The 18712-nt window shown below is 45.3% G+C and overlaps 7 protein-coding genes across 7 annotated transcripts; 3 read left to right on the top strand and 4 right to left on the bottom strand.

Annotated features, from left to right (window-relative positions):
* Window positions 1-1528: 1528 nt before the first annotated feature.
* BHQ10_001094 (uncharacterized protein) lies at window positions 1529-2590 on the bottom strand (the record flags this gene model as incomplete). The annotated part of the gene is made up of 1 exon (XM_040873092.1): window positions 1529-2590. The coding sequence occupies one exon, from the start codon at window positions 2588-2590 to the stop codon at window positions 1529-1531; it is 1062 nt and encodes a 353-aa protein (XP_040729599.1).
* A 605-nt stretch (window positions 2591-3195) lies between these two features.
* On the top strand, window positions 3196-5547 carry BHQ10_001095 (uncharacterized protein; the record flags this gene model as incomplete). Its single annotated transcript, XM_040873093.1, has 6 exons — window positions 3196-3303; window positions 3361-3749; window positions 3806-4081; window positions 4137-4601; window positions 4653-4762; window positions 4826-5547. The coding sequence occupies 6 exons, from the start codon at window positions 3196-3198 to the stop codon at window positions 5545-5547; spliced, it is 2070 nt and encodes a 689-aa protein (XP_040729600.1).
* A 1823-nt stretch (window positions 5548-7370) lies between these two features.
* Window positions 7371-8761, bottom strand: BHQ10_001096 (uncharacterized protein; the record flags this gene model as incomplete). The annotated part of the gene is made up of 6 exons (XM_040873094.1): window positions 7371-7614; window positions 7671-8098; window positions 8149-8272; window positions 8323-8491; window positions 8545-8646; window positions 8707-8761. The coding sequence occupies 6 exons, from the start codon at window positions 8759-8761 to the stop codon at window positions 7371-7373; spliced, it is 1122 nt and encodes a 373-aa protein (XP_040729601.1).
* A 738-nt stretch (window positions 8762-9499) lies between these two features.
* Window positions 9500-11456, top strand: BHQ10_001097 (uncharacterized protein; the record flags this gene model as incomplete). The annotated part of the gene is made up of 9 exons (XM_040873095.1): window positions 9500-9600; window positions 9659-9708; window positions 9760-9777; window positions 9830-9980; window positions 10038-10189; window positions 10246-10918; window positions 10978-11086; window positions 11135-11304; window positions 11354-11456. The coding sequence occupies 9 exons, from the start codon at window positions 9500-9502 to the stop codon at window positions 11454-11456; spliced, it is 1527 nt and encodes a 508-aa protein (XP_040729602.1).
* A 78-nt stretch (window positions 11457-11534) lies between these two features.
* On the bottom strand, window positions 11535-12860 carry BHQ10_001098 (uncharacterized protein; the record flags this gene model as incomplete). The annotated part of the gene is made up of 1 exon (XM_040873096.1): window positions 11535-12860. The coding sequence occupies one exon, from the start codon at window positions 12858-12860 to the stop codon at window positions 11535-11537; it is 1326 nt and encodes a 441-aa protein (XP_040729603.1).
* A 1877-nt stretch (window positions 12861-14737) lies between these two features.
* Window positions 14738-15364, bottom strand: BHQ10_001099 (uncharacterized protein; the record flags this gene model as incomplete). Its single annotated transcript, XM_040873097.1, has 1 exon — window positions 14738-15364. One exon carries the CDS (start codon window positions 15362-15364, stop codon window positions 14738-14740), a length of 627 nt encoding a protein of 208 aa, XP_040729604.1.
* A 1096-nt stretch (window positions 15365-16460) lies between these two features.
* On the top strand, window positions 16461-17375 carry BHQ10_001100 (uncharacterized protein; the record flags this gene model as incomplete). Its single annotated transcript, XM_040873100.1, has 1 exon — window positions 16461-17375. The coding sequence occupies one exon, from the start codon at window positions 16461-16463 to the stop codon at window positions 17373-17375; it is 915 nt and encodes a 304-aa protein (XP_040729605.1).
* Window positions 17376-18712: the final 1337 nt, after the last annotated feature.

Below are 18712 nucleotides of genomic sequence, written 5' to 3' on the forward strand. Positions count from 1 at the left end.
GGAAGGAGTAAGATGCCAAATTAAGAAGGCAGAACTTGAGTGGGGTTTGTCTTTCCAATGTCTGAAACCATATACTTTATATTTCGACTCTTATTGTACGTGAATTGGGACAGTAGCTCCCTTGTGTGGACTGAGGATGTGATAATCCGTCCAGATCGAGGATAGAGCATGTTTCATGAAGCCTCCACAACCCAGAGTCTGCGGTCCACCGTTACGCCTCACTATTTTAGAAATACCCTCTAGATGAGCTTTACACAATTCAAGATCTCCAAATTTAAGCTGAAAATCGAGAGCCTTTCGTCAGCATTAATCAGGATTCATAACCGGATACATTTGCATGCTCACCTCGTCCGATGCTAGCATCATCACAGTTGCAATAGTCTCCTCGCTGATTGTTGATGCTCCGTCCACCTCCACGGAAAAATCCTTGTTCAATTTCTGTAGGCACGAAACTTTGTATTGTAGAGCTAGTTGCTTGTAATGTTGTCTCTGATCCGGCTGCAACTGCGCAACTCTAGATAAATGGCGACAAGCAATTAGAAACATACTGTCCAGAGAGTCACCTCGGCGGACTGTTAGTCGTGTCCATTCTTCAGTCATAAGCTTGCGATATTCTTCCGGATCCAACAGGCGATTGCACTCATTACTTTGTAACGGAATGACTACTTGAGTGTCTAGTACATTTTTTTTGTAAGGCCTAGCCATATATGGTAGTATCATGGGAAAAAACCAACAATGATCAAGAAGATAGTGCTCTGCTTCATTGAATGTCCTTGCGAGGCTATTGAACGGATCACTCCGAGCCGAGGACAAAAGGCTCTGAGGGTGAGAGCCACGCTCCACCATGATCGTATCAGTAATTCCAGGTCCATCGGCTTGTCGAATAGTATATGCTTGATTGTCTAAGACTGTCGTTCTTGCTTTATCAGCGGAGCATTTTACAAGACGAAAGCGTGGTCTCTTAGCATGAGCTACGCGAGCGGCATGGGCGTAAGCTCGCTTCCGCGATGCAGACTCTGGACGGTTCGAGGGATTAGAGTGGATGAATTGGATCTCGTAGGGCATTGTTGAGGTGGTTGTATGACTTTTGCAGTCCTAGTAAGATGATGAATTATCACAAACGATTTTATTTTGTTGGGGTTGGTGCAAGATATGCTAAATTGATCAGACATTTGTCAGCATTTAGTCCAAAAAAGGAAATTTACTCCTGCCTATTCGGGCAAGGTCAACTTGCATAGCCCTAATTTCGACCGAATTCGAGCGCTTCGCAATTGTCCTTTCAATGACTATCTTTCAACTGGTCTTGAGAATTCCTTGTGGAGTTTTACTCGGAAAGCGATTGCCTTTTTGCTTAAGTCATTGCTTTACTCTACTGACTGATATGATAAGTCTGGCTGTTTGAAGCCGCTCGAGTCACGGTATCAAAAAAAAATAGAGACGTCGGGAGTAGTTCTCATGGCAAGTACTTATTCCAAGTAATAGCCTCATATTTACATCCTATGAACTGAAACAGTTACTGTATTCAGCATTAAAGACGTACAGGCTGGACTCCAATCGAGCTGTCAATATGTCCGCCTGCGACCAGGGATCTGGGACACGGACGACGCTCAATGAAGTCACTTAGATTTGCAAAAGTGACATTGGCGATTTCTGTCAGCGCTTCTTTGGTAAAAAACCCCTGGTGGCTGCAAATGAGGACGTTTGGGAAGGTCAACAAGCGCATCAAGACGTCATCGTCAATAATCTTTCCCGAGTGGTCGGTGTAGAATAACCCCCTCTCGGCCTCATACACATCTAGTGCTAGTCCACCGAGGTGATGCGACTTGAGGGATTCGAGAACTGCTGTTGAGTCGATCAAACCGCCGCGTGATGTGTTGACTAATAGGGCGCCTGGCTTCATTATAGAAAGTGTCTTCGTGCTGATCAAATGGCGCGTGGAATCAGTAAGTGGGCAATGAAGGCTGACGATATCGGATTCTGCCAATAGTTGCTCGAGACCAACGAATGAACCGTACTGTGCAAAATCGGGATTTTCATTAACATCGTACGCTAGCATCTTGCACCCAAATCCGTTGAAAATGCGGGCAGTTGCTAGACCGATTCGTCCAACACCAACGATTCCAACAGTTTTTCCGTTGAGCGTGGTTCCTATGAGGCCCTCGATGTTGAAGTTGCTCTCGCGTACCCTGTTGAAGGCGCGATGAGTCTTACGATTTAAAGTCTGAACCAATGCAATGGCAAACTCAGCAACAGCTTCAGGTGAATAGGCCGGAACGTGAGCAACAAACAAGCCTAGTTCTCCGGCCGCGACAAGATCGACGTGATTGAAACCGGCGCACCGGAGAAGAATAGCACGGACTCCATTGGTGTGCAGTATCTTCAGAGTATCCTTCTCAAGTGTATCATTGACAAATACACATACAGCATCATAGCCTCGCGCCAATGGTGCTGTTTCTGAGTTCAAAGCGAAATCCAAATATTCAATGTCATATAGTGTTTTATGGCTTTCGGAGGCTGCGATGTCAAAGAAGAAACGATCATACTGCTTAGCGCTGAATACAACAAGTCTGAATTTCGTTGCCGATTCCATTGGATATAATTTTGGCGTTGTACTTTGATTGAACAAGTTTCTTGCTATGCGTTGGGCTAAGAGGATGGGGATATCAGGTCGAAGCCCGAGGTTGGTGAGCTACCCTCGTCACATGCGCTATCAATGACAAGCAACACAATATTGGTGGTACTGGGTTCTAGAACCAAATGAGGTATGGTGAAAATGGCATGAGGGACAATAATATTGCTTGGCAATTGCTAGAAAAAGTCGTATTTCCGTTTGCGGCTACCTTTGAGCTACACACCCCAGATCTTGGCTTCTTTACTGGACGATCGATTTAGAACCCTGTAAGCGATCATCACATAATGATCTGGGCTCTGGTCTCTAATATTGAAGTTAGTAAGGAAATATTTGTATCAGGTGGAAGGGTAATAACAGGAAACCAGGAAAGTCTCCAATCCCTCCCTGTCTTGATGTCATCCACTCTAGATGACTCTCATGCCGTCGCCAAAGCAGGCTTAGTTATTCGGATAACAATGAATAATTAGTAAAATAGTCATTTACAGAGATCATAACAATGCACTTTCATGCTTCATTCGATACTATCCGATTGACAAACAACCAACTCATCTGTCATTTGCAGCATGTCAGTACATCAGGCGCTTGGATTCGACCGGCATGAGTCCGTCTTTCAGCATGACCAAGTGAAAAGCCATTTGGTTAGGTGTGATTGGTCTGGGCCAACCATTGATGTTAGTGTTCTGTCCAGCTCTATTTGCCCATGCAACCCGAAGCTGATCTGAAGATAGACTTTGTACGCAGGAATAGCAGGTACCTTTGCAGACGGCAAATCTCAAATTGGGATAGCGCTACGTAATGAAACATACCTTCTCGACTTTTTGGAGCAAGAATTCGAAGGATCGGACTCAGAGATCGTAATATGTGATTTTATTCTTACAGAGCTCCAGAACTACAGCAACATACACGCCGAAAAATTACTTGGAGCCGCACTTTCCAAGTCTTTTCATCAACACTGCCCATCTCTTTGTCGGCGTCTGTGGCTGGAGCTGGACATTGTGCCAATCTTGTTACATGAGGAACCAGGTACGGAGCGTACAGTGGGTACAGAAGCTGTCACGCATCCGAATGGTAAGGAGATCGATGAGCAAGCTGAATCGGTGTCCCGGAAGTGCATTAGGTACTGATAACCCAGTTGATCTGCTACGTCTTGTCGGCTAATGTTTGTGTATCCAGATTTTTTGGTCCAAACAAACTGCCTTTTCTCCATGTCGATTTTCTCGGGGCGGTGGAAGTGGATTCCGGGTTCCATATCAACATTGCAGATCTTGAATCATTCTCACGAACAGTGAGACCCAAGACTTGGTCGGGTGTCCAGCACTATGTGAAGGACTTGACGAGTCGAAAGGTTAAGATTGCTTTTTTCAGTGCGACACCCCAAGGTGGCGGGGTCGCACTCATGCGCCATGCACTTGTACGATTAGCACATCTTCTCGGTGTCGACGTCAAATGGTAGGGTTATCTAATATACAAGGCCAGAGAGATCCTTATTAATTGATTATTTCAGGTATGTACCGAAACCACGACCGGGTGTCTTCCGCATCACCAAAACCAACCATAATATCCTTCAAGGAGTTGCCGGGCCCCATGAGCGACTGGGCGTGCACCAGCAACGAATACTGACGGATTGGATTGAAGACAACGCTCACAGGTATTGGACACGGAAGGGCGGACCTCTAACTCGACCCTCTGAAGGCGGTGCTGATGTTATCATTATCGATGACCCTCAGATGCCTGCTTTGATACCCATTGCGAAACAGGCAGATCCAATCAGACCCGTGATTTATCGCAGCCATATTCAGATGCGGAGTGATTTGATTTCAACGCCTGGAAGTCCTCAATCAGAAGTATGGGATTATTTGTGGTCTTACATTAAGCTTGCGGACATCTTTATCAGTCACCCAGTAGCTTCATTTGTTCCACGCAGTGTTCCCCTAGCAAAGCTTGGATACATGCCAGCATGTACAGATTGGTATGATCTTCTATAAGTGCTTCACATTAGGATGTACTAATTGTTGGACAGGCTCGATGGACTGAACAAAGATATGAGAGACTGGGATTATGCTTACTATGGACGTATCTTCAACCACGCTTGTCGAAACGCTGGAATGCCACCAATCAATTATCCAGATGGTAAGTCATCTTAAACCTGATATAGATAAGGTCTTGTGTTGACCTTTCATGTTCGTTGTGCAGATCAGTATATCGTTCAGATCGCTCGGTTTGACCCATCGAAAGGGATCATCAATGTATTGAAATCATACAAAGAGTTTCGACGCCTACTAACCCAGCACTCCACTAATGTACGGTCGCCCAAGCTTCTGATATGTGGTCATGGTTCAGTAGACGACCCTGATGGATCTCTTGTCTACGATGATGTCCTGAAGTGGATTAGGCAGAATGCATCTGCTCTGTCTGACGATATCACCGTCATGCGTCTTGGCCCATCCGATCAGGTCCTGGATACTTTGCTATCCAATTCAAGGATTGTATTACAACTATCGGAGCGTGAAGGGTTTGAGGTGAAAGTTTCTGAGGCTATTCACAAAGGCAAGCCCATCATTGCCACGAGAGCAGGCGGTATTCCTCTGCAAGTTGAAGACCAGGTAAATGGATTTTTAGTAGACGTGGGCGATGTGCAAAGCGTGGCAAATCACTTGCTCCGATTATGGACCGATTCCGACCTGTACGAACGAATATCTTCGTGTGATTCTTCGTATCGCGTAAGCGATGAGGTCAGCACCGTTGGACAAGCTCTCAATTGGTTTTATTTGTGCTCATTATTGTCTCAAAATATGAGTTTGGAACCGAAGGGACGCTGGATTCACGATCTCGCCCGCGAGTCTTTGGGACAAGAATACACCAAAGCAGATGGGAAGCTGAAGCGAGCTGTGGATGAAACCGTTTTGTCAGTCTAAAGAAGAGTGTAAATTGATCTCTATCCCAAATACTTGGAAGAATTTGAATAATTTTTGTTTAAAATTTGTATTCTCATTAATTTTGTTTGTTTATAGCAACAATGAAGCAATCATTATAACATTGAACCCAATCTGGAATCACCACCTTCCATATCACATGCAAGCTGATATATATCAACAGCCTATCGGAAAAAGGACCCTGTTGTCAACAGCAAGTCATTCGTCAGAATCGAGAAGAAAGAGTTCAAGGCTTGGTTAATTTTGCGCAAATAGAAGGATAATTCGCTTGACTCAGTTCTCTGCCAATTTCTTCCAAGGTTGCTTATGAGTGAAATGATGATTCATGAACTCGGGCCAGAGCCAATCCAAAACATTGTTAGATGAATACTTTCCACAGATCCTAGTCCTGGGAGCCTATGAGAGAGCTTGAAGTATTCGCCACTTGGTACCAAAGAATGGTTCAAGTATAATCAAGCTTGTAGCTATCACACCACTCTCATGTCCGCATGCGGCCTATCTTCCCGTTATATGAGTTCAACGAGCCCTAAATATCCTCAAAGGCTTTTTTCTATTCTACTCATACTAAGGACGTATTTTTGAGGAATAAATACGCAAATAATGGCTATCTCTGCACTTGCAGCCCGCACGGTCAGCTCGTTCTGCCGCGCCATCGCGACAATCAGTGCAATCATTGTATTGGGCATAACTGCATGGGCTGTCCAATCGGACAAATCAGTCACGGTCATCTATACCCTGGTCATTGTAAGTTATTGGTGGCCTTTCTTTAGAGTTTCAGAGGGTGATAGAAAGCTGACCATGACATAGGCCACTCTTACAGTCTTTCTTGTCTTTCTGCTTTTGGGTATCGGGTTCTTTACCTACAAAAAACCAATTTTCCATTCAATCAGCTTTGTGCTCGAACTGTTCCTGGCATTTACGTAAGTGCTGCTCTTTCGATGAGATGGAATCAGCCAGAGTCAAGGGAATAATGTTAAGAGAGCGTTCTAACCAGTAAACATGAACAGGTGGATTGCTGCATTCGTTCTCGTGATCAACAATTGGGAACGTGTCAGCTGCAGGGTCAATCGATGGCATGGAGTTGTGGTCTGCTCTCGGCAACACACTGTTGAAGCTTTTTCATTCATCGCATTGTATGTTGACATCTATGGATCTGAGCACACTTCTCCCGATGTCAAACGTGTTTTGAACCTTACTAACCGTCTCCAGTTTTTTCACCCTAGTAGCTTCCATATTCAGTTTCCTCGCATTTTACGCATTGACGACAGATAGTTTTGGGCGAGACACGACACGCAGAGAAAAACCGACTGCATCTCAAGTCGAAGCAGGGGCAATCCCAGAGACACACGCCAACAACGGACATATTAATAACGGGCAAATCGACAACGGACATATCAATAACGGACACGTCAATAACGGTCATGTCAATGACGGGGTACCATCAAACAATGTTATATGAGAGGAAGCCGATTGCTCGTACGGGAAGAGAGATCTTCTAGCTCAAGACTCAATCAGAAAAACGAGGTTGAATCCCTTATAACACACCGTTACATGATCTTTATGTTAATATTGAGTCGGGCAGTCTACAAGTATATATTGTTTGCGAGGGAGTTTCTTCTTTTATGAATTCGGTTATGTTTGATTTATTTATAAAAGCAAAAAGCTAAAAATGACAACATATATGATGAGAAATTGTCGATTAGCATTCTCCAAACGCCGATACTTAAATAGTTCTGATGCGCCTGGACTAATAGTGCCAGTTGAATGGGAAGTAGAATGATGGTATCATCACTGAAGAAGATAGCCTAATTATAAATAACAGCCTGTAAACCAGGAATAATTTCCAAATCTTTGGACTTGTAAGTATACTTTCCATCATCTGTAATCTTCACATCGCGATTTCGTCTCTGTTGTTGCGTCTGTCGGACTTTGACCCATTGCTCAGTGGTGAGATGTTGACCTAGTTCTGTGAATGCATTCTTGGTGAGACCTAGACGGTTGAGAACGGGGCTGTTCTGGATTGGATCTAGGACTACGTGGTTGTTGGGTCTACAATAGGTTAGCAAAATTTGACCTAATTTGTAAACGGAGAGAGGCGGACGAACCGAGCGAAGTATAAGACTCCCAGACGATCAACGTGAGCCTGATCCTGTGGCGGAGCATGTACACGGTGAATACTAGACTTTACGAACCCACTCGTAAGCGCAGTGAGAGCGTCACAAGTATTAATCGTAATAGTGCCATCCTGCGGACGAACCCATTTCCATTGACCCTCCGAGTTGAGGATTTGAAGCGCAGCAACGGGTTGTCGGAAGAGTAGGGTTATAGTTCCCAGGTCAGTGTGTCCAGGCGAGTATAGTTCGCCTACTTTTTTGTTGTCCTCGGCGCTGCGTGCGGCGTAGTGCATGTAACGAAGGTGATCTTCTCCTTGGATGTCGTATTGGTGGTCACGCACGAGTTGATCTTCGTCGGGGAGTTCAAGAAGGATGGCGAAGAGGCGGAGGAGTTTTTCGACTACTTCTGTGTGGCATTTCTGGTTCATATTTAGTATCAAACTATTGATATTACCTTTGGGGTACATACACGACTGAAAGCCTCAATCTTGGCAATGTGTTTTTGGAGCACTTCAGGTTGTGCCCTATAGTGATGTCCGTCGAACTTGGGAATGTTGTACACTTGGACGTTGTCTCGGATACCATTTCCAAGGCTAGAGAGTCAGTTACGTTCATTCATTTGTCAATAGACAAAAAGACTTACATGCGATGTCCAGCAGGTCTGTAACCATTATACTCTCCTCTCGCGAGATCGTCGGCATTGTGAAATTTGAGCTTCTCCTCCAGAGGGAGACCGTAAAACTCTCTTCCTAGAGCGAATTGAAAGTCGACCTCTTCCTGGCTGATGTTGAAGTTTTTGACATAGAAGAAGCCTGTCGCAAGATCAGTATTGCTCTTTTACGAGCACCATCAGGAGGTTACAGACCGACATGTTGTACCGCGTGATCAAGTTGTTTGACGAGCTGCTCTTTACCACCGGGTTGATCATACAGGCTCAGATCAAGGGTGATGAGCTCAGCCCAGTCAACTGTAATCGAAAGTTTTGTTAGTAATTATCCAGCTCGTAGCTATGTACATAAGAACCTACGATCTTCTTTTGTGACCGGGACATGGTCGTACTTCTCAAGCGATGTGTCCGGCATACTGTGGATTGATTCGGATTTTGATTACAACTTCAAGTTTGTCACTCTCTGATAGATGATCCACAGCCAAAAAGTAAACACTGTGTGCGTCCTTTATACATAATAATTTGTTCTCTCGATCTATTCGGATAGTTTTACCCCTCACCTCCTCATATGCTCCAAAATATTAACCTAAAGCTAATAGGCCATGAAGCACGCAATCACCATGTTATCTGAGGTTACAGCGGCTTAGGACTTTGTGTCAACACACCACTGAAATACACTTGCCTCCATATGGCAATTCAGTTCGGAGGACTGCCGATAAGTTTAAAAACCCCCCGAAAACCCTCCGAGAACCCTGAACAATTGAAAGTGGAGAGGAAGATCTACGTACGGACGACATTTGAGTATCGAGTTAAAGCACGGTATGGCGCCGAGAAGCACACCATCTGTTAGACACAAAGAAAAATTCTTAAAAAGTGGAAATCCATCAATTTGGTGTATCTTGTGTCGAGAAAAAATGTATATCACTGAAAATATCGGGAAATATTGGCGGTTATTCTTGCATATGTCTATCAGCTCTAGGCTATAATGTGCATATAAAACTCCACCAAAAAATGACGCGATATGCCATGATAACACGCAACATGTCTGTTCATGCAAAGTCTGTATATGTCCTGCTCTATATGAACAACACGGGATGTCGAGTTCTCCTCTGTGTGAAGATCATGAAGAGAAATTCGACAAGATTCCTAGATCATGTCTGAAATCAAGCCAAAACAGCCCAAGCTAACTCTCTTCGGAGTGATTAAAGAGATCTTCAATTGGTATCCGGCAGAATATCCTTCTCATGAGAGAAAGTAAGTTGACTTGCCACACTCAGAAAGAAAGAGTAATGCTAAGGTGATTTCTCTCTAGGCTATTGTTCAAGTTAGATGTATCGATTTTAGTATTTGCGTGTCTCTGCTGTAAGCTTTTTTTCTTCTTACTTTCAATCCGGGCAAAGCTAATTTTCCTAGTCTTCGTCAAGTATTTAGGTACGAATATGACATTAGACTCATGCCAAATCAAACAAACTAAAAACAACAGACCAGACAAATATCAGCAATGCCTACGTCAGCGGCCTCAAGGAAGACTTTAGCCTCAACGGCAACCAGCTGAATTACTTCAATGTGTGTTACTATACTGCATACGTCGTGTTCCAAGTACCTGGTCTGCTCTTACTATCTCGACCAAAGCTGTACGTCTTTAGCTTTTTTTTTTTTCCTTCCTAAATACTTACTGATGAAATCGGCAGTGCTCGCTGGTTGCTCCCCACCCTCGAAGTCCTCTGGGGTATCTGTACCTTTGCGCAGAGCCGAGTAACAAATGCAAACCAACTCTATGCACTCCGCTTCCTGGTCGGTATGCTCGAAGCCCCCGTCTTTGCCGGGACGCATTTCATCCTTGGTAAGTCCTCCCAACACCACAGTAAAAGTACGTATGTAGCTAATTGTCAACCACAGGATCATGGTACTCCGGCCCCGAACTCTTCAAACGCGCCGGCATGTGGTTTATCTGCAACCCGTTGGGTAGTATGGTCAGCGGCTACCTCCAGGCAGCCGCATACACCAACCTCTCCGGCGTCGGCGGCATGCCCGGCTGGCGCTGGCTTTTCATTATTGACGGTATATTCACCATCCCCGTTGCACTCATTGGCTATTTCGTGTTTCCCGGTATACCGGATTCGCCAAAGCCCTTTTATCTGACCGATGAGGATATTGCGTTGGCCAAGGAGAGGTCGAAGAGATTCAAGATTCGAAGGCCCGGGAAATTGGATTTGGATGTTTTTAAGAGGACGGTGAAGAGGTGGCATATTTGGATTTTTGTGTTTTGCTACATGTACGTTCCCCCTCTTCTTGCTATTTCATGGAAGGTTGCTTACGAGAACAGTTGCATGATTATATCCTCCTATCCATTCAGCTACATGAACCTCTGGCTCAAGGCCGAGGGCACATACTCGGTGGCCCAAATCAATAAACTGCCCACGGTGACATACGGCGTTCAGATTGTAGCCTCGTGGCTGGGAACGACACTTGCGGCGGTGTATCCTTCTTGGGTGATATTCGGTATTGCTAGCGTTTGCTGTTTGTTTTCGACTCTGTGCATGATTATATGGAATATTCCTACTGGATTGAAGTATGTATTTTCCCCCTTGATAGACCCCGCTGCTTGCAAAATAGCTGACATTTGAGAAGATTTTTCGCGTGGTATCTCTTCGGCCTAACCGGCTGTCTAAGTCCAATTCTTTATTCAACCGTGAACAGTATCGTCAAGAATGACTCCGAGGAACGCGCCCTGATATTGGTATGCTGACCCGCATCCTGTTCTATAGATCCGAACTGACAAAGATAGGGCTCTATGATGACAATCGGCTATTCATTCCAGATCTGGGTGCCGCTCTTGATCTTCCCCACGGCCGGTCCTTACGGTGCTCCGCGATGGAAGAAGGGATGGCCTGTGACGTTTACGTTCTTGTCGTTGTTGTTGATTGGGTTTATTACTTCGCTTGTTCTGCATCGAAGGTGAGATGATCATCCTGTTGAACGATGACATGGGACTAATATGATATAGGGAGACTAAAAAGACGGCGATTGACGCGTCTTCGGACGTCGGAAGTAACGACGAAGAAGATACAGGAGAGATCGTCGTTAGCGAACAGTATGACAAGCGATGATTTGCATGATGGCAGTCTAGTACATATACATGACCTCTTTCAAATATGAAGAATCCTTTGACCCGCCCAGCCAATATTCTAAAAACCACCCTTTCTCTTCCCAGTCCTCTTCACGAGATGATCAATAACACACCCATTCTCCCACCCCTCACTCTTCTCCCCCGTAATCGCTTTGCACCGCGGACAACTCTTCCCATGCCTGATCAACAATTGATGCAACGCATACTTCAAATGATCCGGAATCCGAACCTCCAAATGACTAAAAGCCATAATTTCGGTGACCTTTTTCGTGTCTGACGATGGTAACCAGCCTAGCCATTTACATATGCGAAAGATATGTGTATCGACAGCGAAACAAGGGCGCTGGAGGCAGAATAGCACCACGCAAGCGGCGGTTTTGGGTCCGATGCCAGGGTATTTGATGAGTTCAAGCATTGCCTCTTCTTTGTCCAGAGCATGAATCCAGTCCAGAGACAACACATTCTCATCTTTTAGTGCGATCTCTACTTCTTTCTGCGCCTTGGACTCGTGGTCTGCACCAGCCGTCCCGGAGGTCCCAGGTTCCTCTTCCGATTTTAGATGCGCCGCCTTGCGAGCCAAATTCTCTTCATAGACCATACTCAAAATCTCCTTGATGTATTTGCTCTTGGTAGTCGCCAGACCACCACTCTTCATCGCCTCAAACACTTCCTTAATAGGCGCAATGCGCACTGCGTTCCAGTCCACGCTCCCCTTTCCGATACCGCTTTCAAGGATGCCGAATCTTTCGACGAGACCCTTGAACGCTCGCGCAGAGTTGGCACCTGTAGTGGCACCGCTGAGGAGAGTGCGGATCAATGCGTCTAGTACGGAGGGAACTTCGCCACACCCAGTTACTGTGAGTGACGGCTGAGGCACTTTGGTCGGAATTTTGACTTCTCCATGCACAGTTGATAAAAGTCGATTGACTTCCTCGCATTCCTGGGCTGTGGGATGTGGAAAATCCGGAAATGGACTGACTCCGGGTGTTAGGCCGTATTTAGCAGCGGCTTTTTTAATTTTTTTGGCGAGATCAACATCTTCTGTTTCAGCTTCTTGTGACCCATTTTCCAGTTTGATTCGTTTTGTTTGAGGTTGAGATGCTGTCTTGGTCTTGATATCCTGCGGGACGTCCAGTGCATCCCGGGTGATTTGTGTAGCGGGCTTGCCAAGATTGTGGGGAAGTGCATCGATATCAATCTCATGAATAGCAGACTTCCTTCTTTTCTTCGATGCATTAGTCGACTTTGAGACTGGAAAGGAAGACTTGAGTGTTGAGGATGTCGATTCTTGAATCTTGTTCTTTGATGTTGCTTTCGTTGGTTTTACATGCGCTGCAGGCTTGTCGGACGTCGTCGTCGACATCATGGAGCGAGTAACCCGCATTTTGGTGTAGCTCAGATAAATACGAAACGGAAGCGCTTTTATTAGGAGAATTTTGAAATGCCAGATGCAAAGATCTCTGGACTGAGGAGGGGTGGTTGAGGAAGAACGAGATGTAGCCAGGCTAAGTTATGCTTAAAGGGGTACCGCGACAATGATGTAATAGCCGTACCTCGATCCATGAACCCCTTCCATTCGATAATCGATGTCTACGCCGTTCTCCTGATCTCTACAATTTACATACCATACCGATGAAAAATTAATTGACAGCGAAATGCAAATTCCAGTAATTGGGTCAATATTCGTGCTCGCATACTCAAACAGCAAATGCTGTGGATCATGTAGATCAGTCATTGAGCAGATTTCCCGACGGGCCTGTTTCACTATGATCAATACGGGCTTCTTAAGCCTCAAGGGGCCTGACACATGTTTAGCCGATATTTCTCATATTACAATTCTCTTGGTAGATTAGAATCAACGGCATTGAAGCGATTGATAGCCGTAGCTAATTGCCGAGATGGACTTTGAAGATTGCATTGGCGAGAGCATGCATGTTCCTATAGCATACTGAAGATCGCACTACTCCTTAGCCTAATTTTAATTTTTGCTTTTAGTGCCAAGTCTTCACATATAATTTTCAGGGGTGGTTCATCAGCAACGGTGGTCCCGAACGATCCGCAGTACAATCTCTTCGAGGCCGTGCAGGTCTATTCAGTCGAGGGCCAAAACCAGTATCTCATGATTGTCGAAGCGATTGGTGCAAATGGGAGGTTCTTCCGCTCATTTACGGCGACCAGTCTAGACGGCGCATGGACACCACAGGCTACCAGCGAGTCGGCTCCGTTCGCGGGCAAGGCGAATAGTCGCGCCAGTTGGATGAACAATATCAGGAGCGGCGACCTCATCTGGAGCAGCGCAGATCAAACGATACCCATTGACCCGTGCAATCTGCAATTCCTGTACCAGGGTCGAAGCTCTAGCTCCAATGGAGAGAGGCTTATAATGCCTTGCCTTATCAGCCCGGTCTTTTGATACTCAAGAATTAGTCTACAAAGCCTTTTCTATGATTTGAAGTTGTATCCACTTGGCAATCGATTTCCGGCAGCAAAGCAATGAGGCTGAGAGTCAGTTAGTCTAATGTCAGCAAGAATTGGTAGTTAGCAGCCTACGTGGATAAGACATCTGTATCCGCACTACGCCGCAAACAGCAAAGCGTAAACAATTCCCGGACAAACTATTTCTCCGTAAACAATTTTTAGCTTCGATTTTGCCAAAATTTCATAATCGTCACTTTTCTTGATCGACAACCTATGCGGCACTGCAGCATGTTTTGTCTCATCTGGTATCATTGAAAGTGATCAGAAAAATAATCAAAAGGTAATTACCAATCACGCMCTTTCACACCCCCCCCCCTCTTCATGATGAACACCAATTTTTTTTAGATGTTAGACTTCCGAACAACATTGCGGACAAACATTGGACTGACTTAATCAACTTATTTGATGCTTGATACCTATGCAATTGATTCGATATATGCTAATTTTGTGCATGTAGGTCTAGATCAATGAATAACCAGAGTATAGGAACGGTCATATTTAGAAACGAACAAGACATCTACTTGTCGATCAATTCGCTGTCATGAAGCTTCTTACAAGTATAACAAGTAACGTCCATAAATGGTATCACGTTTGTGGAAGGTCTTAGACCTGTGTACTTTGCAGAATTCGATACATGTCGGAGGTACCCTAAAGTACTAGATTGAAGTACAAGTGGCTGCTCGAAGTTCTAGTTATGCGATAGTTTGCTTAATCTCGGCGTGATTGTTGGTTGGCTTGTATGTAGGTTTGTGGATAAACAACGTTCAAATGTATACTGTTATATTATGCTAAACTAAGAAAACTCAACGCTACGTCTAAATTGTTGTCACCAAGGACAGCAGCAAGTACCAGACGATCCAAAACCCCCAGGCAAGATTCCCCTGCTTGACGAATATACATCCGGTCCTCTACTCCCAGCTTCGGGAGGACTTGACCTGCCTTCGCTACTTCCCACAATAGCCATCGAAAGTCTTCAATTTCACCATCACTCCCACGGTCTACCACCGTCACGGCCCTCAACCTTAACAAATCCGACATGGACGCGACAGAGCCTTCGAAGAAGGACTCTGTCTCGTGGATTGTTTCGATGCAACCGTCGCCGATCTGGATAAGGTCTATTCGGACTCGGAAGCCTTGCGGTGCGTCGAAAGCAATCTTGCCGTCGGGTTCGATCGAAAAGTTGGGGGCGCCGGCCGTCACTCCCTCCCAGATATCGATTAGCACGCTGGGAGGTGCTGCAACATCCACGTCTTCCGTACGTAACGAGGAAGAGTGGGCAATGCTGGCAGTGCCGCCAACTAAGATGAGTTGGCGGCGTCGTTCGGGTCGGACTAGGCGGGTGGCTGCTCGAAAGGTCTCAAAGAGACCTTCTCGCAGTGGTGCAGTGATGGTCGAATTGGACTTCGGCATATTGTGGAAGTAGGAGACGAAGGCAGTATGGCCGGACACCTATCAATCACAGCGAAGATCAGTCATCGGTGCCCTCCCGAATTGATCGTGCATGTTGGACGATAGTTCATTTGGTATTCATTAACGTTGTGACAAACTTACGGAGGTATATCGATTGAAAAGCAAGCAGGGGAGGCCTGGGACGTTTTGAATCGTCCTACTCATCTTCATCAATCGATCCGGTCTTCTGGCACTCGGTAGTTTGACTTACTGGTTATCGAAACAGAGTAACTATACATCTGAATAGGAACTCTAGTTAGCTCTTCGAATTCTACACTGCTAGCATCTGGAATGACTTACCCAATGTGATGCAATATTGCAATATGCAATGTTTGATGAATGGGATATCTACAATCTACATTCTACGCTGATTCTTACAATATACCCAAAGTCTTTCAATCGTGCCTGCTTCGCGGCACATTGTTCGCTGGACTTTTTGGAAGGAGCGACCACTGGCCAGTATTGGGCGTACCTGCTGCCCCTGCCGAGTTGATAGACGATGAATAGGAAGCCATGAAACCGGATTAAGTATGGTGGCTAAATGAGGACTGCTTTCCAAATTTGGGCTCATGTACCAAATGAGCAACGTATTCAACGCAGTACCAACGCTGGGAAGCTCAATACATAAATGCCTCATGTATTGCAAAAGGAATTGACCGGTAGGCTGAAGCTGGTCCGCCTATGCTAGACCATGGAAAGCTAAACTCAATTGGAGGACATCACGAACCCTGAGATGCTGTGTGAAGGTTTAACCAGACATCCCGTAGGCATCTACCCTGCTCATCAATTTGTGTACAGGCTTCAATGGCTTTAGGGTTTGGTTGCCTACAAACCGCATCATGTGACTAGGAATCCAGTGGACTGGATACTTGGGTATAAATATGCGGAAGTCCGCCACTAACTGTCATTCTTTTCACACTCTTCCGCTCGGTCATCTCGGAATACTTCCACTCGACTATCATCACTACATTTGATACTCATAATCATTACCGATAGGCTAAGCCGTTATACCAAACTTGAAGAATAGCTTTATAGCTTCATTATATCTTCCGTCACAATGTCAGAATACATCAAAACGACTTTCTTAATCATGTCAGATTCTCATGGACATCAGCTGCTGTCGGGACCGGTGACCGGACATATCGACGTTGCTATCCATTGTGGCGACCTCACAAATGAATCGAAGATAGAAGAGTTCCAGAAGACGTTACAATACCTTCAGGAATTGAAAGCAGATCTCAAGTTAGTAATTGGCGGCAACCATGACTTTACAATGGATGTTCCGGCTTTCAAAAAGTTGGTTGCAAATGCTAAGCAAACTCTAGAGCCAGAGCTGGTGCGAAAGACATACGGAGATTACGGCGAAATCAGAAACATCCTATCTGCAAATGCAGCAGCAGCTAATATCATCTTCTTAGATGAGGGCTCGTATGAATTCAGGCTGCGCAACGGTGCCTTATTGCGTGTTTACGCTAGTCCTTTCACACCATCGTTAAGTGGTGATTGGGGATTTCAGTACCATCTAAATGAAGGTCATCATTTCGAAATTCCGGAGACTGTCGACGTAGTGATCACGCACGGCCCTCCAAAGGGAATCCTTGATTATACTGATGGGAGACGGGCTGGCTGCCCTAATTTATTTCAAGCCATTGCTCGTGCACAGCCTCTTTTACACTGCTTCGGACACATCCATGAGTGCTGGGGAGGGAAACTAGTGACCTGGCGTAGCAACATGCCATCGAATTCGATGCCTTCTCATATCACACATATCGACAATTCGAAGTCAACTGTTTTGAGTAACATTTCACGGCTAGAGGCAGCGCGTCAAACAAGTGACTTGGCTTGTTTCTCCGTTGATTTTGATGTGACTAGATCAGGTTCACAGACGTTATTTGTCAACGCAGCACTTCAGGGTACTTCCGAAATTACTCAGGTACCGTGGGTTGTCAATGTTCCACTTCCTCGTGTTTGAGAGTCAGGAAATAGGGCTTTGGTATATCTTGTGGGACTGAAGAGACTTTTCGTATAGTCAGAGATGGCTATCACCTTGAAGTCTCACGTCGATGGATCGCAGAACGGAAAATTATTATGAAGTATCGGAAGAATTGTTATGTATAGGGAGAAATTCATGTCAGAAACCTTGGGATGTCCGGGTGGTAGCAGGGTCAAGGGCAAAGGGTCAGCCGGCGACCTTCTGGCCTAGAGTCCTGAGACGCTATTCGTTAGATTTCCAAGGTTTGCATACCTAGGTACTCATTACCCAATTGACATTAAGCTTTTTGGCTGAGCAAACGGTTTATGTGTTGTCAATCAAATGTTTACGAMCCTGCCGATAGGCGACCAAGGAATCTTCTGTTAGACAGCAGCTTAGAACAGATCGATTACAAACTCAAACCGCCATATGGGACGGTGTTAATCTCACAGACAAGGTTTATCAACTTCGTGAAAAAGACCACAACTATAATTATTTCCAGAATATCAAACCCGAGATCGTATTCCATCCTGTAGCTAGATTCGCCATAAAACATACCCTACGATGTAAAATTGTTCCAAGTGTTATAGCATCAATCCAGCGTTCTATCGTAGACTATTATGCAGAAGGATGGGTGAATCGGAGATAGACTTGGGTGGCTGATATTCTCAAGCTGTTACCTTAATCCAGGCAACTACCTGGATTGTCTTCACCATACGGGCGATGCCTGAATAATACGGCACTCCGTCAGTGTTGGGAAGGTACTCCTCTCCAATCTGTAATACCAAGACCATCCTATACTCTGCCTCGAACAACCATCTGACCGTCAATAACCGCGATGACGGCGAGACAAAGCGAGAGGACCCAGTGTCAAATGTTCTTCAGTTCCCAACTCAGCCCCCCGGAATGCTTGCACAGCGCGTTTGTCAGGGCTACAATATTGGATAGACTTCTCTTCGTTTAAACATGGGACGTTTCACATAGCTCTGCTTTGTCTCTATTCCTACGACATTGGACGACTATTGCTAAATTGAGGACTAGACTGAGTAGAGCTTCTTGTTTCGTTCACTTCTGAGCAATTTCCCTCTCAGCTTCTGCATGCCTCATTCTAGATTCATGAATAACCTCGTCTCTCTTCACTTTTCATTTATCACTCAATCAACATCCTTCACTTTGGCTTGCAACCTGGATGGATACCATTCAACTTGACCCTCTTTTGACTTCCTGATTTCAACCGTTTGCCAGCCCACTATAGCCCTGGGCTCTTTTGTTTATATCAGTAGGTCTTCCCACCAAATAAACCTTGCCAGTATTGTCATCATATAAACCTCATGTTG

This window comes from Talaromyces amestolkiae (assembly GCF_001896365.1).
Source record: "Talaromyces amestolkiae strain CIB chromosome Unknown scaffold1.1, whole genome shotgun sequence".
NCBI classification, from domain to species: Eukaryota; Fungi; Ascomycota; class Eurotiomycetes; order Eurotiales; family Trichocomaceae; genus Talaromyces; species Talaromyces amestolkiae.